The 26,828-nt window shown below is 44.3% G+C and overlaps 1 protein-coding gene across 2 annotated transcripts in view; it reads right to left on the bottom strand.

Moving 5' to 3' along the window:
• KPNA3 (karyopherin subunit alpha 3) overlaps positions 1 to 17,998 on the bottom strand; it is a 53,041-nt gene extending 35,043 nt beyond the window's left edge. Inside the window, exon 1 of one of the 2 annotated variants that reach the window (XM_054826999.1) lies at positions 17,694 to 17,998. In XM_054826999.1, the coding sequence (XP_054682974.1) occupies positions 17,694 to 17,777 (84 nt within the window). In that variant the 5' untranslated portion in view covers positions 17,778 to 17,998. Of the gene's footprint in view, positions 1 to 16,877; positions 16,910 to 17,693 lie in introns of those variants that run through there. The other variant, XM_054827010.1, reaches the window with a different exon arrangement.
• Positions 17,999 to 26,828: the final 8,830 nt, after the last annotated feature.

The following is a 26,828-nucleotide window of genomic DNA, read 5'->3' on the forward strand; positions in this document are numbered from 1 at the left end:
AGAACCTGGAAAGTTATTACATGTAACCAGCTAGATCAGTCATTCAAGTTTCTCGTTATATTAGAATTTTATATTTGAATTACCTTAAAAACTGTATCAAATGTAAGGGCACTAAATAGCCTAAAAATGTTTTTCAGTACTTCTTCCCCATGAAAACTCTGTGTTTCAATGGAAAAATGTAGTTAGGCAACGCTGTCTTGGATTTCTGCTATAAAACCTCCTTTTCTCAACCGTCTGAATGGTGCCAGACACCAAAGTCCTTTACAGAACTTCTCACTAGTAACACCACCCCAACTCCACCTAAAATCTAACCTTTAATTCCTACTTATCTTACATTTTAAGGGGTACTCCTTCACATGGCAAATCAGTTGAGTATCCATTAGCATTTTCTCCCCAAAATCCAGCACTGTATGCGCAGTATTTAAAATCTCAGTGATTTAATTGATGCAAGGCACAATTTTCTTCTAAATTTGCTCCCTAATTACAATTTACCTCTACATTTTATCATTTATCTATCTGATAATACTGTAGAATATTTTCTATTGAGCAGAAAAAAATACACCAAACCTGAAGCTTTTTAGGGGACAGCAATAACATTTGCCACCCACCATTCTTCCGGAAGCAAAGCAGATTTAAGAAGGACTATATGCTGTGTTCAACAGTTCAGCAGCTTAATATTTTTGGTTTAGAAAAAAACAAATACAGTGCAGTCCCAGGCAAGACATTACTATTCATTTTATCAATTTACTCTAAAACCTCCTCTAATAGTGCTTTGACTAAACACAGTTACTCGGAGTCATCCATCCATAAAGGCTCTACTGGGAAGACTCTAAGCTTCTTTCTAAAGGCAAATAATTCACTCAGCTTTTCAATTAGGGTTTTATCTGTGTTTCATACTTCCATTATTTCAGCCCCACTGATCCTATCCTATTATAATTCTGTCCCAATATTTTTTTACTATTTTTTGCTTTTATCAATCTGATCTTCAAAATATTTTACTATTCCATTATGGTTTTACATTTAATGTACAAGAATCTCCCATCTCTTCCTCATTTAGAGAGCTACCACTCTAGAAAGATTCTTCAAAAAAAGATTTTCAACTACATGGACATTTTTGCTGACTACTAGCACACATTTTCTGAGCTTTAATACCCTTCTTAAGGCAATCTCCATATTACCTGGGTTTTACCCTTTTAGCTCTTCTTTTTTATTTCCTTTTAAATGTATTAGATGCAGTTTCTCTTTCAAAGCAGCTCTGGTACTTCCCCCCCTCCCCTTCCTTCTTTAAAAGGCAGAATAGGTAGTACTCACCACTAAGTCCAGAGCTGCTTCTCCATTCACAGAGCAAGCAGGTTGACAACTGGGGATATCACTTAGCCTTAACTTCACAGAACTGATGAGTGTTATCTGACCTCCACTGAACTAAGGGCTCCCAGTCTTGCAGAGTCTCCTGCTGGCACAGCATCTTTAAAAATTCAGCATGACGCGGTCACCAGGATCATCCAAGAATCAGTAGTATAGTGCTAGGGCTAGAGTCTTCCTACAAGTATACGGCACTGAAGTTCGCAAAGAGTCTATGGTGCTTTCTGGCAGTTAAACTTTGTTGCCATGGTCAGATCACAACTGGTGCTCTCAGCTAGATGTACACTGACATTATTTCTAACCTGATGATACTAGTGTTCCATTGGATGTCCCCGACATATAAGATGACCATTATATACCAATACATTTAAGATCATGAATTCCACTTAACGCACATCAGTCATTGCAATTATAGACTGTACATGAAAAACACGTGTATGCACAAATTTTATTCCTCGAAAACAGACTTAAGTGATCTAGTTAATTTTGTTGTCCTGACTTGGCATTTCGTAAAGAGTAGGTACTTAAAGCTTGTGCTTCAGATGAAGCATTTTAGAAATACAGCAGTTTATCAGCACCTTCCTACAGCCTCAGAAGAAATAAACATACTATAATCCAACAGTATACAAAAGAAGCAGTCTTAAGCACTAAAGCAAGCCTCCCTTTAAGGAAGCACTACCACTGTAAGCAGAAAAGCACACTTTTACACTACCTTCAAGCCCCAGCACATAGGGAACTGAGAGGCATTTACAAGGGATTTATATAGTAGTAGAAAGGTTAAACATTTTCCCCAGCTAACAAAGGTCAGCTAAAACAGAGAGTAGAGACCAAATTACTCTGCGACTTAACCACATGGATTCATTATCAGCTTTCAGGCTGGGAGGACAACCATCTGCTAAAGTCTATATATTCAGTACTAGTTGAAGCCTAGCAAGATGTTACCAATGGATGTAATACAGTGCCTGACATCCACAGCACCTGACTACAGTCACTTCTCAGCTTAACATACTCACAGTAACTTCATATCACGCTGAAAGAGCACATCTCAAAACTACCCCCAAGACAAATCTGAACTGTTTCACTGAATAAAATCAGACTCCAAAAATCTCAGAAAGGGATAACTTGGCATAGGCAAAATCCTACAAATCACAAAAATGATGACAGTTTATTCCTGCAGAATCTAAACTGTGAAGCGACTCCTAAACACAGGGGTATTAACACACCATACTTCAGGTGCAAAAAGTAAAAATTGAGGCTAGTAACTATCAGTCAGCATGTACTATTAAGAAAAAAAGAACATACCACACTTACCAAATTGTGCTACAACATTACATCTCAATTGTTACATATGACTCAAGTCACACTTAAGTTCACAGGGTTTTGTAACAAGAGATTTCTTCTCCCCAGTTGCCCATCTGTGAAGAACAATTACTTACCAGTGTGTCCGACAGGCTGACATAACCACAATAATGCACCAAGTACCGTTAAGTCTTCCAACAAGCCAAAAGCTGATGTTCAACAATGCTTCTAATTTCAATTTCCCTGGCATTCTGTTATTTTTTAAAATAAAAAAACCTGAAACCACCAAACCCACAAGATCTACTAGATGCTGTTAGATACATCAGTGTTCACACTTCTACCCTGAATTTCTGAATAACCTTCCAAACCCAGATACAAAGTATTATCTGCCAAGAATTTCTCCCTAACACCTTCCACTTGAAAGAAAAGTAATCCCTAGTTCCATCAAAGTATCAAAACTGAAATTAATTTTATATGCCAATAAAGAAAGTCACTATGCACATTAAGGCTTTTGTGCTAAGGGCTGCAAGGGAACCTTGTTTCAGGCTGATACAAACCACAAAAATGCTAAGCTGACAAAAGACAAGAGATTTAAGAGACACTAGACCTTGAAAACAAAGCAAGCCTCAAGTCAATGCTCAAAATAAGGCTTCAAAGAATGCCTCAGTCCCTGCAAAACTGCCTTTGACACACTCAATGGCCAGAAGCGACACAGAATACAGCAATCCTCATCAGATCAGCGTTTCAGCTCTATCTCTTCCAAAACGAAGCTGACAAGAAACTCAAACCTCCGTTTCAGAGCCACCTGTGGAGAAGGGAAATGTCTTCCCAATTTTCAGTTGCTATTTGGTTTATGACAGAAGACAAAACTGTATATAAAACTCTGGATATCAATAAGCAACGGCTAAAGATAAGTCTGTGCAATTCTGAATCATCATTGTAACAGTAACCCTTACTGCTAGCACATTCAAAGAATTATTTTTAAGTGACCAAACATTTGGGATCCTCTGGCTCAACCACACACACTTCACAAGTGCCATTTGTGAAAGCCTCTATAAAGGTGCGCAAGATGTTCACTACATGTTAAAGAGCAAGTATCACTGCTGTAACACTACCACTTGATGTCTTAAGACAGCCTATCTGCACCTTCCTGGCAAACAAACAAATAAAAAAAGATTTCTTTGAAGTTTTGAATAGCACTGAGATTCTAGAGAGAATTAAGTCTAGCAAGCTCATTTGGCTTCTTGAGCCTTTAACATAAAAAACATTTCAATGCATAATACATTAAACTACCTGAAAAGGCAACTCATATAGCTTCTGTAAACTAAAAAAAATTAAATCAAGGAATCCCAAAACCAATCAGCTACATACCTGTCTGATGTACATCAGAACAAGATAACATTTTCCAAAACCCTCTGCAGCAAATACCTAATGTAGTGAAAATTCAGGCTAATTCAAAAGGACAAAACCACATTTGAGACAGCAGTCAGAATAGTCCTTCTATTTATGAGGGAATGATTTAAAGCATTAGTACTATTTTATGCAAATTAGATCTCATTCACAATGAAATATCGGGACTAGTCTTAGGATCTGTTAATTTGAAATTTCTACTTCATATCTAAAAATCAATCTTAATTGATTATAAGCACTTCAAAGTCCCTTAAGTATATTACTTTCAGAGAAAAGAAATTCTGGATACCTGATAAGATTACTTCATCCCCAGTTACAGTACAAATCAGAAGATCAAAACTATTTAAATGTGTGAATGATACAACTAGTGAGAAGCTGAAGTCATTACACTCCCTTTGTTATGCTGGGATAAAGATTTCTTAAATGAAATAAAAAAAAATGAAGTTTCATGTACAAGATGTTTAATAACATACGTTCTCTGTACAGAAAACATAAATGCTGCAACAGGAAGTGGTATGAATTTTAAACATTTTAACCAATTTTAGCTATACCAACTGTGTCCGAGGGAAGCTTAAAGCATAACCATCATTTAATGACTAAAAATCTACCTACCATTGTAACAAGAAGATCTAGAGCTCAGTGTGGTGCTCACCCAGACTAGCCGCCTCATTAAGTGGGATACCTAAGGAGCATCACCTTTTAATCAACACATTTACACCACTTCCATTGCAACAGGAGCAAGTCCAGAAAACATCAGAGATGGAGAGGCAGGAAACAGATGTTTTTATGCCACCCAGCATATGACTATTGCCAGCATGGTTGGCCTGCCAGCTGCCCCACAAGCAGCTAGGTGGCTACCCCTGCTCTCCTGCAGGCTGACCAGTGTGCATCAGCCTCCAGTTAGCACACACAAGTGGGAAAGCCAGGCTCACCTTCACAAGATAAACACCACACCAATATCAGTTTTGGCTATTCTGTGGATATAAAAATACAGGTTTTCAGGAACTTGAGTAAGATGTGCATTTAGTTGCTTTTGAAATTTCAGCTATTAAGTGGAAAAGAGAGAACAACTTCACTGGCTGATTCTAATTTCTCTGCATCTACAAACTTCATCATTAAAAGATAACTGGTCATTTTAATTTTTTATTTCTGCTCTTGTCTCTCAACATTACAGGACCTGGTCTCAGCAAAACAGAAGATACATGCTTACAGGAAAGAGCTACCCTGAATACATAGCTGGGATAGTAAAGTAGCTTGATTAAACATACAGGGTACCCGAAGAGCTTAGCATTTGCAAGTCAATTCCAGACTACTTCCACCTGCCTAACTGAAAGAAAAAAACCTGGCCCAGTTCCAACAGCTGGACTGAATTTAACTAATACCTCCCCTCTTGCATATGAGCATACCCTAGAGTATAGTTTAAATGCTTTACAACGTAGGTGTGGGTGCAATACAGTGAAAGGAGAAGGTGTTTGCATTGATGAAGTAAATGCTGTTCTTCCCTGGAAATTGCTTTACTAGCCTTTTTTCCTTATTCCTTCTCTGACACCTTTTAACAAGCATGAAATACTGCAATGCACATGAAAATGCAAAAGCCTCAGGAGCTGGGCCGGTTTTAGTCAGAAAAAACATTTAAGTGCTTGTTTGTATACAATAGTTGAGATGATTAAGGTTGTCAGCTACCTATCTTCAGTTCACATTAAAGTTAAATATTCCATATTTGCATAGGAATATAATTTGTTAGTATGTGTAAAGTTGAGGCTTAGACTGATGATATTGTTCTACTTGTTCTGGTACAGCTGGCTTCAGTCAAAAACAAAGAGACAAAGGGACACTGATAGAAGGTGATACTGCTGTTGAACCTGTTCATGCTTTCAAAGTGCATATAGTTTACTCCAAGAATTGCAAGCAAATCACAAAACATGAAGGAAAAAATTCTAACACTGCTGAATTGAAATTCTGGGACAGCATCACAATGGTCTGAATGCAACCACTTTATCACAACTGAAAGAACTAAAACCAGTGACGCTGTCCACACTCATCCCTGCTATTTCTTTTGGACAGGCAAAAAGATTTGACATCCATGCCAAACAAAACCCAATGTTTAGTCAAAATTAACGCTTCCTGCTAGGTTTATTCCTTTAGTTACAAGCATCATGGTTTATTACTGAGCCTTCCCCCCACCCCCCCTCCAGTGTATGTTCTAGGAAGACTCTTCTTCCCCACACCCAATTTTGAGATTTATCTAATTACCAAGTACTCCCATAAAGCCCCAAATTGTCCTTCTAAGAAAAACAGTGATTATTTTTTTTCCAGTCATATAGACTACAAAGTTAGAACAACTTCACCTCTGGCTTTGTTATCATAGCTCCATATTAAATTATGCTGACCCAGTTAGAAATGCAAGCAGGGAGGGGGGCATGGATTGCACAGTACAAGCAACAGATCTACCAAAGCAGCCAAATACACTTACAGTGTGCCTGCACCCTGACCTGAGACTCCAAGAGAATTTTATTTAATTTGATTACTGTTTGACCCAAAAGGTATTTGCTCCTCTTCTAGGGAAACACTCTGTTATTTTGCAGAAAGTATTAGAAATTGGTTCAGATTCTCTGTTTGCTGCAGAACCTTAATGCTATAAAGTTTCCTTTTGGCTTATAACCTTTAATGCAGTACTAGGTACATTAGGAACAGAGAGCAGTATTTACGCTACTGTACTGTATGCCATAATCTGTCTGGGGCTTGTGTTCCTCAGGGTTAATAAAGGCCACTGAAGGAAAACTAGTTCTTTTGCAGTTGGAGCTGCCACACACCAACTTTTTTTTTTTTTAGTCGCAAGTTTGGAGTCCCTAAAATTAATACCAGCTGCTTTTTGTTAGCCAGTCTGTGGCAAGATAATTCAATTATCTGAACCTGGCTAGTCTTGGCAAAGTGGATGCATGAGATATCCACTGTGACTCTTTTACTTAGTGATGGGTAATGACTCACTGAAGTCAGACATGCATGCCAATATGGAAAGCCACAAGCCTCCAATTATTGTTGCTCATGATGCTGACTCACCTGAAAGCCCTATGGAAGCAAAGCTGCCCATCCACGTTATCTACTTCTACTGCTCAAAAAGATCTTGGCAGAAAAGCAATTGCTAAGTTTATTTCTTACCAGCTCTTTTGTAAGCATATTTTTCGAGGTCCTGACACCCTCCCCGCATTTGTTTAACCTGCATACTGAGCTACTACCAGCAAAGGAGATGTGAGCACTCATGTTTTAATTTCCATATACCAATTATCCAGTTTACAAGTACAGTCACATCAAACAATCCTCAGAAGATGAGACCTGAAGCAATCTAGTTGGCTGCATTGAACACAAATTGCACCAACATTGAAGGACACAAAGCAGTCCAAAATAAAATTAACATGTTATCTGCTGTTTTAATATAGAATAAAAGAAGAGCTGGAATTCTCTATTCAACATCAAAACTCAGCTGGGAGAAGGAAGACAGAATCTAGTAGATTACCAGTTACTGCTGTTGTGTGAATCAAGGACATTATACCTAGTCAAAAGTTTTACTGCATTTCCATTCAGATGTCAATCTTAACACTGTTAATCACAGCTTTACTGACATCAGACCAAAGACTGCAATGCAGCCCTATGGACTCCATCTAAAGTCAAACTGAAGTTTCCTGGTTATCCCACAGGACCTCAAGCTAACTCATCACTGCGCAACGGTTGGTCTGCACAGACCAAGAGGCAGGCAGCAAAGATCAACTAATTCAAAGTATTCATTTTGCCCTGTGGTGCTAACAGAGCAAGGGACCTGTCCACGTAGTGTTCCAAACAGCAGTGGCTGCATTGCCACTGCTATCTCCACTTTGCCAAGGGCCCACCCTGAAGAACTTAACTATGGAATTTGGTCATTTATGCTACAGCCCAAAAGAAACTACTGATCTGAAAGATATCAAGTCTTTCTTCTTTTCCTGTACATTTTGGAAATAGAAGGGCATACTGAATTTTACAATGGTGCCAGCTCTGCCTTATCTGAATACTGTGATATGCCAAATAAGCACCAAGAACAGTGGATAACCAAGATAGCCTAATTACAAGTGATTACTATTCACAATTTTTTAAAAAATTAGAAGATTAAGCTTCTTGACACACTCTAAATATGTACAAGAATTTGAAATTTGATAGTTTTATTTTACAGGAATCTACTTTTGCCAGTACACAAATTTCTATTCAGATGTGTGAATACTAAAAAGATATTTGCTATTTTCCTGTATTACACAAACAACATAGCAGATGCTTTAGAATCTCCTAGAAATAAAAGTTTATCCTATCCTTGAGGGAGAACAAGCAAAGCACTTACATGACTCCTTGGTCTCTCCCAAGACATGACACTACCTCTGTCATCTCCTAGAATTTCTAAGCAAGCGTCCCTTCCATTCCCTTACCAAGGAGGGAAAGTACACCAACCTGCCTATTCAAACAGAACAGCTGAATGCTGTTGCAAAGAGCAGGAGCCCCTTTCCTCTTCTACAGTCTAGAAGACCCCAATTCAGAGGTATAGGTTCAGGTTTTTTCCTAACAGATGTTACCAGAAACAAAATCCACTTTTAATGCCATACTTCATAGCCAAAATACCGTCTTTGCTTCTGTACAAGACATGAAAACAGAGAACAGCAGAGCAAAATGAAAATGACTGTTCATGGTAACTAGTTGCAAACATCAGACTAGAATTTTTATATTTAGATCAGCATAAAGACTTAAATAAATTCTTTAAAATGTAAAAGCTTTTATAAAAACTGTAGATAACCACTTTCAAGAACCTAATTACAAAATGAAGTGTTTGGTCAGAAAGGCCTCACAGACTTCTGGGGCAAACGCCACAGAAGACCAGACATTCTTAAGCTTGCCAAATATTTATACTAGTTTCCCTTAGGAAGGGAAAAAAAAAAGGAGGGGGGGGAAGAGAAAACCTACTAGGCTAAATACTAGCCAGATACCTTCTTGTGCAATCTATGTTTGAACAGACACTCCTTTTCCAGATACTTAAACAGTCTTCAACTGTAATATCAAAGTACCTCAGACAATCATTCTATGATATATTTATAAGCACCTCCCTGTGAAGTGAGGAAATAAAAGTCCTATTATTCTATCTATAAAATGGGAAACAATAATTGCAATTTACATACATTCATAGGGTGCCATGAAGGAACAACAAATCAATTCCCTAGAGAGCTAGTCTATATTCAACCACAGCAAGCTTTTTTTGGTATAATATTACATGGCTCAAATGAAATCAGATTTTTTTTTCCTCTATTTTTTGAAAGTTATAATCAAAAGGAGAAAAAAAAAGATTAAACATGTGCTAGCTGCCTAATTAAATCTATGAAGAGATCATTCTGCTCAAGATGCAAGAGAAAACAACAAACCCAGCTGACAACCCAGGAAGATGATGGAGCATTAGGAATTAGAAAATACACTCCAGCGACATCCCACAATCTTTTATGAACTCTGTCAGCAACCCTTCTGATTTAATCATTTCAGTATCATGAATTCTAGATACTTCTACCTCACTTTTTAACATGACATAGGCCCTGATTCCACGTTTCTGCTGTTTGAACATTTTGGGTATCATATTTCTGTCCTTGAGGATGCCTTCAGTTTCTCAAAATTCCAGTTTATATGTCATTCTATAAAAAGGGTATTGGCTGGCCCTAAGAAGTCACTTAATACGACCAAAAGTGGTCTGGTTTTGATGGACAAGAAACAATATAAAAATCCTTTGAACCTCATAGCTACAGGACCCACCAAAACACAGATTACACTGAGCACAGAGGTACAGTGGGCCATACCCCATTGGCAACGGGCACAGGAAGAGGATACTGCTGGATTCTGAACTGCCACTGGCAGCTCGTGATGCTCAAAGGCGCTGTCTCATTGATTGCCTATATCAGAGCTCCTTAAACATCTCTTCTTGTCTGGAAGGTTGCTCTTCACTGCTTTGTTCAGTGTTATGAACACTACCCATTACCAACCTACGTTCTTCTTGCACACCTGACAAACAGTGGTTAACAGGATCCTGCTAACTCCTAGCAGGGCTCTCTCATTTCAGGATTCTCTCTTGATGTGGAAAGCCTTCTACATTTGGCTGCAAGTCAGATTTTTGGTGCAGAGAAATCACTACCACTGACTTTGCATCTAACATTTGTGTGCATGAAAAGAAGCACAAGACCCTGATGCCAAAAAGCTGCATGCAAAGACAGTATCTGCTGGTTAGGGTGACCTTAGCGTACCTGAGAGACACACACACAAAGTCTCTCTGCATAATTTCATCAACTTTGTGACTTACTCTGTAGTTGACTAAGAAAAGCAAGGACTAGGAAATTCTGAGAATGGCAAACTTGAAATCTCACACTGCACCTGGCCAGGAATCCCTTACTGCATCTCTGAAAACCTGGCCACAAGTCACCCTAGCACCCTGTCTGACCACCTTCTAACTATGCAGACAAGCTTTGACTATGTTCCACACCAGCAAGTTTGCAATGGGGCTTCAGCACTCATTAAAATACATCTCCATCAAAGCTAACAAGTCAAACTACAAGGAAGCCATTTCTCCAAGCTGATTTTGCAAATCATCTATCACTACCTCCAAAGTCCACCTGTTACTGAATCTGACAATAACTAAGGTTAAAAATGCACAAGAAGAGATCCTCAGCTGGTCAGACATGACAGAATATGGAGAAAACAAGTCATTCAGTAATAGGTGTTCGAATGGGGAAGATTCTAATTTTGTCTCCTGCAGCCATTTGTACAGTATATATTCCTATTTTGTACTTGCTGTATTGATTACACACACACAATCAAGTTTAAAACTAACATTTGCTTAACCTGAGAAAGGAGACAAGCGTCAGCTGACCCAGAAGAAATGATATGGAGCTTCCCCAGCACATCTAATGGTGTCAATCTGACTGTGAAGGGATAATAAGCCCACAGTTAAACATCACTAGACAGGGTATACCTTTTCCCCTTCGCAATGACTTCTTTGAGCCAGCACAGGTCTTCTCTAGACATGAAGGGCTGGCTCAGGAGGCTAAGGGAGTAGAAAATTAAACATGAAGAGACTTGCAACCAGCTTACTCCAAGGCATAGACAGTTCTGATGCAGGACTAACTGTATGGAAGAAACTAGCTCTTTTGACTACCCATGTCAAATTTTGTGAAATAAAATGCAAAGCCCACAGCTTCTGCTATTACAGAAGTAACCAGGAATACCAATTCAGCATCAGAGTTTCACAGTGCTGAGTATTTTGGAAACAATTGATAGACTCTATTCTTGGAAAATATACAGGTTTTACATTTCTTTTTCATTTCAAGTTAGTTCACTTGGCAATTTGTCTTTACTACTCGATGACACACCCCATCAGCTTCAACCAGTTCATTGCCTCTTCTAGCCTAATCTTATAAATTAGATGCCTCATTCCACTTCCAATCCCACAATAAATACAAATCTGATCACTCACTTGTAGCCAGTACACCCTCCTAATCGCTGTCTTTTCAGATAACACAGTTTTAGAGAACAAAACGTCCTGCTTGGATATGTGCTGCAACTGCACAAATATTATGAAAGCCTCAAAGAACTTACATAAAAATACTTAAAGAGCTCTTAAAACTAGTATGACAACTACACTGCTACCAACTTTGACAGTTTACAAGTTAAAAATCAATCCTTTAACAGAAGAAGCTTTAGAGAGACCTGCGCAACTGCTGTAGTGTTAGAAATATCCAAGAGTGAAGAAAAACAAATTCTATAATTACAGAAAGATTAGCGAAGGCTTGGTGTATCACAACAACAAACAGCAATAATTGGGCCCCAGTACAGCGAGCATGGATCCCAATCAGCTTATAAAGATTACGTTCATCATGACAGGCCATCTCCAAATTGTTTTCTCCACAGGTATTTCTGAAATAAACAACGACTTAAGGTATCCGTGTCTCTAAATGTTTTAAAATGCAATGCATTCAATTGATTTCGAACCTCACAAGGAAAATATAAGACAGCATATCTAAGTGGACTTACTAGGTGTTTGTTTTCTGCCAAGAGACACACATATTTCAGAGTATTGTGCTATTTACTTGCAGACTAACTAAAATTTGGAGAATTCTGCAGCAATAGCAACCAAGGAGGCTTCCCACATCCACCTTTTCCTACCCATGTAATTCTTTCCAAGGTACAAACATGTATTCGCCCAAGAGTACATATATACACTGGTCTGAAAGGGTAACAAGCTGCAGGAGTCAGAGTTTAGAAACTCTGCATCAGAGTATTGGATCTTATATTAAATCCATTTCCCAACAGGAAGCTACCTGACACCTGTGTTTTTACTTAAACTACTAAGATTCACCAAGCCAGTGAAGCTATTAAGACAGCAGGTCTACAGTATCTTTAAACCAACTTAAATCAGCTGTTACAGCCCTGCTCCCTCCTAGCCCTTTTGCCAGTATCCATTCCTGCGCCAGTAAAGTGAAAGGCAGAAAGCTGATCAATTTGTAAAAGCGCACTCCTGAAAGAAGTTGGATTGTTGCAAAGTATCTGGGAGTAACAGGCTTTCTGGGATTGCTACAAGTCTTATTTGTTTCATGTAGTGTTTGAGGGGAGTACAGGGAGGCAGCAAAAACACTCAGCGCACCGAACAGCATCAAGAAATGAGCTGGTAGCAGCATGTCTGCTCATTCATTAACACTGCGCAGCTATGATACCTCCACTGCAATAAGCCTTTGACATTTGACAGGAACGTGGCTTTAAGTCAACCTATACCTTTCTCAGATGCCCAGAGACTATATAGATTTGGCCTCTCCAGATTGATATTCCTCTGCTTGCAAAAAAATTTATGGCAGCATGACAGAAAAATGTAAATAAATTCAAGCCTTTTCAAGAACTAGATTCATACTGTTAGCATAGCAGCAACGGTAAATATACTGAAGCTGCCAGATGATGACAGAGATCAGGGCTAAGCCCAGTTTCTTCCTCTGCCTCATCTGGGGTCTGGATGCTGAAGGTACAGAATAAAACTGAATCCTTCAAAGTCCCTGGACCCAAAAGTGATACAATTGCCCTCCCAAAAAAACTGTAACTGCAGAAAAAACCTCACTGGCTGGGACCTCTGAGGCTTAAAATCAAATAGAGCAGGAGTAGGTGAAAGATGAGAGTGGCTATGCCTCCTTTTGGTAAATAGCCTACAACAAATTTCAGGAAGTTAATCCTACGGCCTAAGCAACAGAAGTTCAAGGACTTGTGTTCTTTTGACTTAAGATTAGGGGTATGACAAGTATACAAAAAGGAAATTTTAATCCTAGCCATGAAAGTGTTTTTACAGAAAGTTATTCAGGTTATAACACACTAACTCCTCACTAGTTGTTGGTTTTTTTTTAAATGAGTGCACATGGAGCTTTACTTTTGATGCAGTACGCATTTTGCTACTTAAATGACCGCATAGTCTCATTGCGCCACACACAAAAATAACAGTAAGTCATGCAGACAGCCCTACAATTTATAACACCTCCGTTCATCAAGAATTTTTCCTCAGTTTTACCCAGGGATGCTGACTAATCCCAACAAAAAGAAATAGGCTGAATTGTTTGATCTGTTACCTTAAACATCAGAACAGTGAGCCAACATATGGGTGCCTGCTATTGTAATAAAGAATAAGTAACACTTCTGATCCAAGAAACTGGAGAATTAAAAAAGTCTAAGGCAGCTGTTACTAGGCAAAGAATGAAGCTGAAGAACTGCAAACAGAAAAATCAGAAGGTGCAAATTAGGTTTTCTAAAAACTAGGTTAGCTTCGATGTCAATATAAACAAATAAATGCAGCAGTTATTAGGGGTATTACGAATTAAGTGATTGCGACTGTTTAATCTTATCCTGTAAAGCCTCAGTTGTATTGGAATAATCAGTGCTGTACATTTAGAAGAAACCTACTGGGACTTATGACTACATGCCTATGACCAACACAGGAAATCTTTCTCTTCATATATGGGACGATTTAAAAAGCCCCTCCACATCTCTGGAGAATATAAAATTGAGAAGGTTGTGAAGAGAAACTCTTCTGGCAGTTGTTTGTCCAGATGAAGCCACTAGTGTCTTGGCTCCTTGTAGCTCAGCTCTGCAGGTTCAGGTTAGCTCTGACTGCTGCTAATCACATGTCAGTACCTATAAAAATAGAAGAGTCTCACTAATAGAAGCAAGAACGCAAACTAATAGAGTAACACTTTGTTTCTGGCATTTGATTTTGCTATTATCCCTTTTGGGGGCTAAATACTTTCTAGAAGTATTAATACCTCAAAATCAGAATTCCGGTTCTATATACACAACTCTACCTTCTTAAGAGAGGAAGGCAACAAAAAGGTAGTAAACGTCCACCCAAACCTGAAACTAGGAAAAGTAGACTGAACCTGTGCAGGTCAAGCAGAAGTCAAAGCTTCTGACTCCTTAACAGATCCATTTCTTTGCTCTCAGATAAGGAGCATAGTGAGGGCATGGGGTACTGAGGTCCGTCTTAACATAAAACAGAAGTACGCACTCAACTTTTGTTTCCCTTAAACTTGCATTAACAAAAAGCAAAGACAATTATATGGCCTAGCAAACCCAGTAATAAAATATGAGTTAACTACAAATTAAAGGACTAAGTATTTTGGTCTGCCAGAAGAGTCTGTACCCAGAGGGGATCAATAACAACTCATCAGTATTTATTAGAAGCCAAAGGAAGATTACTAAAGAATGTATCCAAGCTTGATGAGTTCAAAGGCAGTGTGACTGTCTCCAGGCAGAAGGTGACTCAAACATCATTGTTTTCAAACTGAACTTGAAAGCATATGGCTTTGAATATTTTAGATTTTCCAAAGGATATAATCTAGATATCAGACCATGATTTATTACTTCATCATCCTAACCATTTATTTGCTCCTTGGTGGAATTTGACAAACTGTGTAGATGCAGATCAATGCCAACGATAACTTTGGAAACCAGGAGGCATCAATGCTAAGTACAGAAAATTGGAGGCAGGATCTCTACACAAAACTCCTTATGGCAGCACCAGGACCAAAACAAGTGCATTTAATTGCTGACACTTGGGAATTACATATAATATTTGATTTAGAAAAGAAAGATTTTGCGGAGAACTTTCACTACAAACTATCCAATCAGCAGGTCAGTCTGTGTAGCAGTATCTCAAGAGAAGCACAGTAAGTAATGGCAATTATATAGCACTGCTGTGCTCCTTCATTCTCCACTATAAACTTAACTTACATCGGTTTACTTCTAGAGACTTAAGTTAGATAAAGTTTACTTAGAAGGGTACTTCTAACACAAACTTTTAAGTAAGTACCATGATCAGAAAAGAGTCAAAAAGGTGTAACAGAAAATTTCAGATATTTAATACAAATTAAGTTGTTTTGAAAGATGCTGACACATTTCTAATCTTTTACAGTCCTTTACATTAATCTAAATTTCATTTTGGCATATCTCCATGGGTATACAACTTTTACATATTTCTGTGTTTCATCTGTTGCCGCTAAAGAAAAGATGTTTCTTACATTTAAAACCTTTTCAAAAGCACAGATAAAAGCTTTAACCATATTAACACTGTTGGCGCTATCTACCAAACAGTCTTAGGCCCAGCCACAAAAGGAAGTCAGTCAGTGCACTGGAAGATAACCCTAGAGGATATACTTCTCCATAACAGCAAATACCCCATTCCAAAATAATTACTCCCCTTCAGGAGGAAATGAAAGCTAAGCTACCTTAGCTGGTCTGGTACAACTACTTTCAGTAAAGCTTAGGCAGTCAATTCCCTTCTCGCCGCCCCACAGAGGCGGATATTTAATTCCTCTAGTCTCGGGCATGCTATAATATAAGCAAGTATGGATGACAGATCAGTTCACACTAGGCACGAACATACCTAACCTTTCCCTGTTTAGAGCTCTGATGGATTCAGGCCAGTGACTGAGAAAGCAGCAACAAAGCCAACAACCAATACTGGGAGATGAGACAAGGACAAAATGAATGAGGAGCAGCAGGAAGAGTCTCACTGGATGAGAAGGGGAAAAAGAAACCCACCACACCTCCTCCTTACCCTGAAAAGCAACTGCTAAACAGAAGGATGGGTAATTTTTAGTTACTTTCTAACGTTTACTAATGTTAGCCAGAAGTGTTGAAGTTCTCATACTCCTTACATACAATATTTTCTGTGAAAAAGATTCACTGTCACCAAGTTAAACAGAAATTAAGATAAAGATTAGTTTACACTGTGAATGTCATCTTAAAGACACTGCTGCTGCTAAGCCTGACCTGCATAAAATTGTCTCCACCCAAACAATAGCAGCAGAGGTGTGAATTCTGCTAAAATGCAAAACGTGCTTTCAAAGGACTAAAATTCCAGTCCTACTGATTACAGAAGTGAAATTAAGTGATAATATCAGTAGAAGCATGGAAAACACCCTCAGGTGAAGTCAAAGTAATCTGACACATATTTAGGTTTTCACCCCAGCGAATCCTAATCTGATTTCAATCCTAGTCTGATTTCAGAACAACTCCCTCCCCCTTCCTTTCCTATTACAGAAATGTAAACACAAGATTTGGGATTTCCTCCTTTTTCAAATGCGACTAGAAAGGAAGATACCCCCGGTAATGACACACAGACTCAGAAGACCTTCAGAATACCTCCAGGGAATAAGCTTCTAATCGCACAGCATCTCTCAAATTCGGGGGAGTAAATTACTACCCCATAAGCCTCAGTAAGCACCACACACCTTCTCGATTGAGATGGAGACGCCCAGCAGAAGATTACTTATGTGCCTACCAGCATGTAAAAAAAAAAAGGGGGGAAAAAAATGTTCATTTAAGGCAGTGCAGGGAGTAAAATCGGCCAGCACAGTACACTGTAAAACGGCTGATCAGAGCGTGGGAGCGGCCCCTACCACCAGCACAGGCCTCCCTGTGCGGCAGCGGCACAGCGGGGCACGGGAGGACGGGCAGGGCAGCCCCTCGCCCCGGCGGAAGGGCTATTACCGCCCAGAGGGCCTGGCACAAAAGGCAGCCGGCACCATTGTCCACCCCATCCGAGCCCCGATCCCGCCGAGCACGGGGGAGGGGGCGCGGGGAGGAGGCAGGACGGGGAGGCAGCTGGGGTGGGATAAAGAAGAGCTGCGGGAGGAGGGGAGAGGAGGGGGGTGTGCATCCCGCCGCCTGCCGGCCCTGCGCGAGCACAGCCGCCGGCTCGGGGCCCACCGGGCCCTCCCGCACCCCGGCAAGCCGGAGAGGCGGTGGAGGGGGCGCGGCGGGGCCCGCACGCCGTACGCTGGAGCCGCTCTCGGCCCGGCCGCGCCAACCCTTCCCCCCGCCGCCGCCTCCTCCGCCCCCCGCCGGCCGCGCCCGCATGACGGAGGGAAAAAAAACCCCCGCGGGCGTTTTCCCTGCCGCCGCCGCCCGCCCCGGGCGGCCGCTCCCCGCCTCCTTCCCACCGCCCGCCGGCGGCGCCGCGAGCGCGGCCAGGCCCCAGCCCCTCCTCTCCGCCCGCTGGAGGCGGAGGCCGGGCCCGGCCGGGGCCCCGCCGGCCCCGCACCTACCTCCACGTCGCGACCCTTGTTCTTAAAGCTCTTGATGCGGTGGTTCTCCAGGCCGGCGGCAGCGGCGGCGGCGTTCTCGGCCATGGCGGCGGCTCCCGGCAGCGGCTCCGGCTCACAGCTCCTGCGAGGCGGCTCCGGCGGCGGCTCCCGGCGGCTCGCGCGAGGGGAGGGCGGGGGGGGGAGGAGAGGGGGGCGGGGGGAAGCGGGACGCTCCGTGACGAGAGGGAGCGCGGGGAAAGGAGGGGGGGGAGAGGGAAGGAGCCGAGCGCGCGCGCCGTTGCTGAGTGACTGGGAGAGCGGCCGCGAGCACACGTGACGCGGCGGGCGGGTTCCGCCAATCGCCTCGCGGCCCTCCCGCCTCGCCTCGGCCGCACTACGTAACGACCGGAGGGAGGCCTCGCGGGGCCGGCGGCCGGGGACTGCGCTGCCCGCCCTGCTCCGCGGCGGCCCCGCGCTGCATTCTGGGGGGTGTAGGCCCGGCGGGAGGCGGCCTCGCACGTGGAGCCGAGCGGGAACGCGCCCTGCAGGGCGGGCAGGAACGCCGCCGGCCCCACGCTTCAGGCCGGGCCTACGCGGGGCCGGTTCGGGGATTTCGGTTCAATGCTGGGGCTCCGGGAAACGTCGAGGGCGGCGGGGAGGGGCCGGCAGTGGTGTGCCTCCGGCCTCTGTGGCCTCGTGCTTCTGAGGGTGCCTGGGGCCCTACCTGCCCTGTCGGGATCAACTCTGACGGGGGGGCTGCGGTGGGCTCAGGCCCCCCCCCCCCCCCCCCGGCCTGCGGGAAGCTCCTTGAGCCCCTGCGCCCTTGTTAGCTGCGGGTTTGTCCCCCAGATGCACCGTGCCCTGACCTCCCTGGTGTGGCTCACCTGCGTGTGTCGGGGGTCTGCTCCACGCCTCCCTCTGCGCCCGACAACTGCACTAACGTCGCTGTATGTCGCCTGGGAAATGCACAACAAGCATCTAGCAAATCCAGATGTTCTGGGAAGTCCCGAGTCTCCTTCAGCTCCCGTGCCCTGCAAGCCAGCCCTACCTGGAAAGCAAATCCAGCGCTTTGCGAACACACCCTTCGTACCACGCGTGCACGCGGTGGCTGCGTGTGTCCGAGGGTGTTGTATCTACAAATGGTCTCTGCCGATCCAACAAATTGTCCCCAAACTGTCAAAATTATTGCAACCCCCCCCAAGTCATTAGTGCAGCTGGGGTGGTAGTTCCATATGTTGCCAACAGACCCAGGACCTCCAGGTCAATAGGAGCCTGGGCACAACAGGCTGGGTCAAATACCGCATTTTGGTCACACCCAGTATTTCCAGGCTAGAAAAGAGGATGTGTGAGGGTGATGTAAAGTAATTGTAGACAATAGCAAGGAGTGATCTAACACCTTCCGTGAAACACAGTATTATTTATTTGGAAGAAAAGCATCCAGGAAAACCATATTCAAAAGTAACAAAACCATGTAACATTCATATCTAGCTCATCTTATACCACATCAGTTTCTGCAACCTATATATATAGCTATATATAAGCTTTTCACAGACCTCTTTCAGAGTCTCTCCCTCTAATTGACAGCTCGGCTTTTTAATTGCTTTCCCCCAGCCCTTCTTTCTATCATTCAAATGACTGTAACTTGTAACTCACAGTTCTGGCAAAATAAGGCTTGCAGCCTGATGGAGATGAATAAAAATCTGGAAGACTAATGCTCTTCTTCACTGTCGTTCAGCTGCGTGCCAAATGTTCTTATCTGAGGGATCAATGTAGCGTTTCCATCCCTCTCGTATCCAAGTAGTTTCGGTTCCCTATGCGCAGTCCTCAGTGCCTTTTCCCAACAGCTTTGTCTGGGTGTGCTGCACCATTATCACTAGCAATGGAAGAGAAGAAGGAGCCAGGAGCAGGCGAAGCCCAAATGACATGATGGTGTTTGTCAAGATCGTTAATGTCAGAGATGGCTTCTAGGCTCTAACACTTGCTCTTTTGAAGGGAGTTGGATCCAGCTGTCTTCAAGAGAGATGCTAAAGCAGATTCAGAAGCTGAGGACTTTGTTTTACCCGCTTAGGAAGGTGGCCGTAGCTGCCAGCTGTGGCTTACTCAGGCCTGCTGGGACATCAGAGCAATGCCGATAGGATTTATAGATACAATGGTGGCAATGTCTTGTCTTTCCCATTTTTTCCTATCCATGATATAAGCCTTTCAGAGGTTCTATAGTGCATTTCATTAGTCTTAGTAGACACTCAGGAACTGAATGCCTCTTAGACAGAGCTACATGGAAGTTTGATTAGTTTTACTGCCTGAATAAAGCTTCTTGGTGGAGCTCTTGACTAGATAATTAAACTTGCATGTATTCAGAGAGAAAACATTTTGATGTAGTTTAGCAAATACTACTTTTTGGCACTGTAATTAACAGACACTACTAAAATATAAGGAACAAGTACTTTGCTACTTTGAAAACTGAGTGAACCATGTGGTTCAGGGTGGCCGTTCTTACCATATGAGCTTCATATCAATGTGTTCTTGTCACCAAGACCTGCAAGATATATGTCAGGGCCTAATAGGATTTACTGGCCCTGAGCAGCCTCCCCACACTCCATTTCAGCCCCCTGGGACTGTCAGTTCTTGGCTCGGCGATACTGCAGCGGTGCCAGTCTCTAACTCCACCGCAGCCCTGGCCCTGATGCGCAGGCTGATGTCCTGGCTGGGCTGAAACAGGGGTCCTGGGTGGTGGGAAGGGGTGAAGCAGAGGAAAAGAGGCTTGTTAGGGCCAGTGAGGTCTGTGGGTGCCTTCAGTGCTCTGACAACATAAACTTTGTAGCTTAAAGAGCTGTGGGGAGGAAAGATCTTTCATAATTCAAAGATGTGGGACAATAACAACTCTTTGGGTGTCCCATTACTGAATAGAGTTGAGCTTGTGCTTGTTTCTGGGATGACCTGTTGGCTTCAGCAAAACAAAATGAACCCAAGAGGTGATATTGCCATATTTTGGGAAGTGCACATGATCAGCTCAGGACCCCACCTGACAGCTCCAGAGTCAGAGGCCACTCACCTCGCAGTAGCTGGTCACTTGCTCTTTTGCAGTAAATGATTTTGTCATATCCACCAGTCGATACAGCTGCAAGAAAACCAACATGTAAAAGAAATGTAATGAACTTGAGTCATGCTCTTCCTGGCAGTCCCTCCAAGAAGGATTGGGGAGATTTAGGTGCATTGCTTTAAGATGCTACCTGTTGTCAGTCCCACCCTGCTAGTGGATGTTAGAAGGCGAGGCTGGAGAGGCAAATAAAACATGTGTCAGCTACTCAGTCTCTCTGTTCACAGCCACAAGCAGCTGAAGCCAAGACCTGTGGGGTGGAGGAGGTGTGGATACCTCCTGCTACTCCCAGCAGAGGAGTGAGGCAGCTGGTGAGGTGGTATCATCTTAAACCACTGCTGTTGATTTGGCTATAGACCACCTGTCAAGAACAGTCTGTAAAATCATGCAACTTGTAATCACAGAAAGGTACAAGGACAGTTATTTAAACCTTTAAGTTGATGTAAACCACTCATGAGTCTTGTGTCTTGCTTGCCCGTCTCAAAATGGGATACCTAAGCATCTCTGACTTGGGTTGCATGACAGCTGTAACCATGTAGTGCCATTGGCACAGCAGAGCAGGAGGGAGCTTTTCCCTACAAAATTTGATGCTATTCATGACACTCTCTAACTCCCAGCAGACGTTAACTTTCGTGCCTTGCTTTCTCGTGTCTGTTAGAGGCAGCGCGACTGGTGCAGGCTCAGACACGCATGCAGCCAGGGTCCCTGTGTGCATCATCTGCAGCTGTCCCCACCATACGTACAGCTCTCCAGCAACCAGCTGAGCAGCGTCTCATCGGGTGTTGCTGTCTGACAAAAAAAGGATGAGTAACGCATAAAGTAAACTAAGGCAAAGTCCCCTACGAACAATGCCTTTGACGCTCATTTTCCCTTGGGATACATGTATCATTTCAGTGAGACTATTAATGCACGTTTGCAGTTCTCTCCATCACTGAAGTAAAAATTTGTCTTCATAGGAAAAGAGTTATGTTCTTACCTCATGGTAACTAAGGCTTAGTAATGAATGTGGGTAAATCCTGGTAAAGACCCCAGCTTTGTCAAAGGCTGCCATCAAATCCCATGGATGCTAAGAGGTAACACGCACTCAAGGAGAGACAAGATAGGTCCATCAAAGAGAAACCCATGGAGAGTTGCTGTGTACAAAGATCCACACCCAGCTCAGGAAACCTCTAATCTGAAAATGGTTGAAAGCTAGAAAAGTGTTGGGGGAAGCATCACATTTTTCCCTGCTCTTATGCTTTTCTTAAGATACCTGTTTACTGGTGACTGTTGGAGACGCAATACTGAATAAGACAGGCTTTTGGTCTGACCCAGAATAATCCTTATATTTACACCAGTAAGTTAGTGCTCAGTGAACCACGTCGTGATGAATTTGGCACCCGAATACTCTAAAGGTACTGTGTGGTCCTCCAGTTTCAAAGCAATAGGTTATGAATGTCACCATGCTGTTCCATTGCTACTTTGCCCCTTTCACACCAAGGTCCAGGTTTTCCAGTCACCCACACTGGAGGAAGCTTACCTTGTGCCAAACTCCAGTCTGGGGTGAAAAAAGCTGTTCTTTTGGCAGAAAACTCCAGCCACAGGCTAGGATGGTGCTGAGAGGAGTGGCCGACGTGCCAGAAAACTGCACTGCCATTCAGCGAGATCTGGACAGGCTAGAGAGTTGGGTGGAGAGGAACTAAATGAAATTCAACAAGGGCACGTGTAGGGTCCTGCACCTCGGGAGGAATAACCCCAAGCACCAGTACAGGTCAGGGGTTGACCTGCTGGGAAGCGGCTCTGTGGAGAAGGACCTGGGAGTCCTGGTGGACAGCAAGCTCTCCATGAGCCAGCGGTGTGCCCTTGTGGCCAAGAAGGCCAATGGTATCCTGGGGTGCATTAAGAAGACTGTGGTCAGCAGGTCAAGGGAGGTTATCCTCCCCCTCTACTCTGCCCTGGTGAGACCACATCTGGAGCACTGTGTCCAGTTCTGGGCTCCCCAGTCCAAGAAAGACAGGGAACTACTGGAGAGAGTCCAGCGGAGGGCTACAAAGATGATGAGGGGACTGGAGCATCTCTTGTATGAGGAAAGACAGAGACAGTCGAGTCTGTTTAGCCTGGAGAAGAAAAGACTGAGAGGGGATCTCATCAACACTTACAAATATCTAAAGGGCGGGTGTCTAGAGGATGGGGCCAGAGTCTTCTCAGTGGTGCCCAGTGACAGGACAAGGGGCAACAGGCACAAACTGGAACACAGGAAGTTCCATCTCAATATGAGGAAAAACTTCTTCACTTTGAGGGTGACTGAGCACTGGAACAGGCTGCCCAGAGACGTTGTGGAGTCTCCTTCTCTGGAGATATTCAAAACCTGCCTGGATGTGATCCTGTGCAACCTGCTGTAGGTGATCCTGCTTTAGCAGGGGGGTTGGACTAGATGATCTCCAGAAGTCCCTTTCCAACCCCTACCAATCTGTGATTCTGTGCACACAAGGAAACCCTACCCTGGCTACAGTGGGGATAGGTACCTCATGAAATTTGTCTCTCCGATGTCCTTTCCTAGTCCTTGAACAGTGTCTCAATGGACCTGGCAGTCTTAAATACCTCTCTGCAGTGGTGCACTGTATCCTGCTACCCATAGGCAACAGAGTCAATGGCACTTTGCAAAAAAAGACAGCTCTGCTAGGCTGTCCAGAGATGCGTGGACTGGTACAAGGCTCAGGGAAACAAGGACCCTCCTCAGTACATCTGTGCCAGGACCAGTCCCAGAGAGCTGCCCTTGCTGCTAGGAGAAGCCACTTCTGGGGGGGGCAACACAAAAAGCTGGTGAAGGAGCTGGTGTGAGGCTGGTTTTGGAAGAACCAGTGAACAGCCCAGGGTTAGGATTTATAAATGCCTTATTATCTGCAGACCAGGAGCAGAAGCATTGAGGGAGCAGCTGGCCAGTCTGCTAGCATTTCCAGAATCTGGGGGAGGTTGTTAGTGAAGGAGGAACTGTAAAACCTCTGGTTATTCATAGGCCCTCTGTGTTCAGTCTGAGCCAAATTGCTGTGTCAGCATCTTTGTCCACACTGTGACCAAGAGGAGAATTAGGGGAAGCTCCTCCTGGGACAGAGCATCACTTTCCTCCACTATTCTCACAAGAAACCCCTGAGTAAGTACACACTTGTTCCTCATCTTCTGCTGTTTCCCATTGTCAGGCAGCTCCGCACCAGAAGGTGAGCTGGGGTTGAGGGTGACAGCAAGGTGGGCATGGGGTAGGGGCTTCGTGGACAAGGCCTTGCTGCCATGGTACCCAAGCAAGAAGAGCTTGGTTTCGTGACAGTAGCTGAGATCAGTCAAAAGCCCACACCAGACAAGACCATAATGATGAGGCAGGTCCTGGGTCACGTCAGGGTCCAGACTGGTGAGTTATATGGCCGGGTATGGGGATAGTTGCAATGTAGCTCAGGCAGAGACCACAGACAAGAGCCCTGCTTAAAAGCAGTTCCCGAGATAAGGGGAGTGAGTCCCCGCCAAGGCTCCTCACAGCTTGTTCTCAAACAGCTCTTTGATTCAAGGCCAGGCAGCTGCTCCGTCAAAGCTGGCCCTGGGCCCAGGCAGCCTCAGCCCCAGGAGGAGGGGGATGTGCTCAGGGCCCGGGCACCCACCTGGAGCTGAAGACATCTCTTTCTCCTGATGTCTGAGCTCCAGGCTGCCGCAGAACCAGAGGAGTCAGGGCAACTTACACCGGCGCCTGGACAGCTTTCCCAAATTTAAGGTAGATGGTGATCAGGAGCCTGAATGGCATCCTGCCCAGAGCAAAGCTCCTGAGATACTGTTTGCAGAGCCATGGGTCCACCAGCCTCCTAGGCTTTGGCCTTGGGATACGCATGCTCAGGAGGCTGGACTGTGCTGGGCTGTGCCACAAACAGCAAAACCTGGTGGTGGGCTTGCTGGATTTTCTGGTAGGAACAGCTCTGGGTGGTCTGCTCCATGGCCCACAGCCTTCAGCACAGGCAGCCCAGAGATGCACTGGTGGAAGCCCAGCCCCAGAGCCAAAAGGGCCAGGAAATCCCTGGCACAGACTATGCTGTGCCTGAAGGAGACATCAAAGGGATGCAGTTTACAGGAAAGGTCCCTGAGGACCTGGGAGTGACCATCTGCAGGATGGCTCTCTTAATTTATATTTCAAAGTGGATAATTTAATTGGCATAATTGGGAGTTTTCTTTCTTTTCTTCATTATGGATGCACAGAATATGGTAGTAGAGACAGCAAGAGGGAAGCATGCCTGGGAGGGAGGTAACTGCAGAAGTGGTCTGCAAGAAGGTAAATAATGACATCCTATTTGGGAAACTGCAGGGGTAATAAAGATTTCCTTTAAACAGGGTACGGGGTACCACATTCCTCACCCTCTGGAGCAGGAGAGGTTTACTTCTGTGTCACGGCAAAGAGGAGGGAAGAGTCAATGCTCCTGGGTGATATCCTTAGTGGCACAAGCCCATGTGTTATAACCCTGGAAGCATGGTGCAGGTAGCCCTGTGCCAACTGTATGATCATGTGTGGCTTCCCACGTGTCCCTTCTGGCCAAGGAACCAGGCCCGTTAGCTGTGGCAGTGTCAGGCTGTGCCATCGCTGCTGGGGGGAACCCTGTCTTGGTGCATCCTCTAGGCAAAAGGGCTCCTCAAAGCCTTCTTGAAAGCTGTGGAGACTGTGGCAAGGTGGAGGGTGTCACAGCGGACAATGGAAAGCCTGTCTTTGGAGCCCTGGGACTCAGGATCAGCCACCCAAAGCCCCCTCTATTCCATGCGAGAGTCATGGGCCCAGCTGAAGGTTGCTGCTCTCCATCTGTGAGGAGACAGCCACTGGGCTGATGGGGACAACTGTCATCAGCCACAGTGGCTATTTCAGTCTGTAAGCTCTAGCATGAGGAGGATCCATCTGCTACGAACCATCTGGCCTCACCTTGAATGAAGACTGTGGCTGAGCTTGGGGCAATCCTCTGTGGTCAGACCTCATCAGCATCACTTGCAGCAGGGTGATGGTACTGCACGTTTCTGTGCGGTCGCAGTGTGTGTGTGAGATGGACAATGCAGAGCTGGATGTGCTGGCCAGGCCTGGTGTTGGTGAGGTTCAGCACTGGACAGGCAGCTCTTTTGTCACAGCCCATTCTTGCCAGCTGGCAGGATGTGTGCCCATGGCCTGTCCTACCCAGATGTATTGAAGCTCCTCCAAACCAGCCTGTAAACCCACCTCAGGACTACGGTTGCACTATGAAGCACAGGAGAGACCTGGTGGCCTCTGGTTGGTCTCCCAAGGGACAACCTCATTTACTGAACACTTCAAATGTCTCTGGAGCGCTGGTAGTCTGCCAGCCTTAGCTTGCAAACTCCCTTGTGCTGACAGCCCCAAGCAATGAGAGTTTTGATGCACATCAGACAACTCTTTGTGTTTCAGCAGTGCAAGGGAAGAAGATGGCTGTTCTCTTGTAGTCTTTGGTTTGGTGGCACTGGAGGATCACTTCTGAAGTAACCTAACTGCAGGTGTGGGTCTCTGTGGTTGGAGTGATCTTCATCACCTCCAAATCATAATGCAAAGCCACACTGCCAACATCCTAAACACCATGGTGCTGTCACACTGCTGTTTTGAACAGGTACTGAGTGATATACATTAACTGACACATGTTAATATCCATGAAAGGATGGGGAAATGGTGGTTTGATCCACCATAGCCAGATGTATTTAACTAGCACAGATGTGAATAGTCAGCATGTTACCATCTATATTGGGTGTGCGTGGCAAGGTTTTGGTAGTGGGTGGCGGGGCTGCAGGGGTGGCTTCTGTGAGAAGCTGCTAGAAGTTTCCCCCATGTCCGACGGAGCCAATGCCAGCCAGCTCCAAGACAGACCCACCGCTGGCCAATGCTGAGCCCATCAGTGATGGTGGCAGTGCCTCTGGGAGAAAATAGTTAAGAAGGGGGAACAAAACCTGCTGCACAAGAGCAGCCAGAGAGGAGATAGAACATGTGAGAGACCAACAGTCTGCAGACACCAAGGTCAGAGAAGAAGGAGGGGGAGGAGGTGCTCCAGGCACCAGAGCAGAGA

This window comes from Grus americana, chromosome 1, assembly GCF_028858705.1.
Source record: "Grus americana isolate bGruAme1 chromosome 1, bGruAme1.mat, whole genome shotgun sequence".
Lineage (NCBI taxonomy): Eukaryota > Metazoa > Chordata > Aves > Gruiformes > Gruidae > Grus > Grus americana.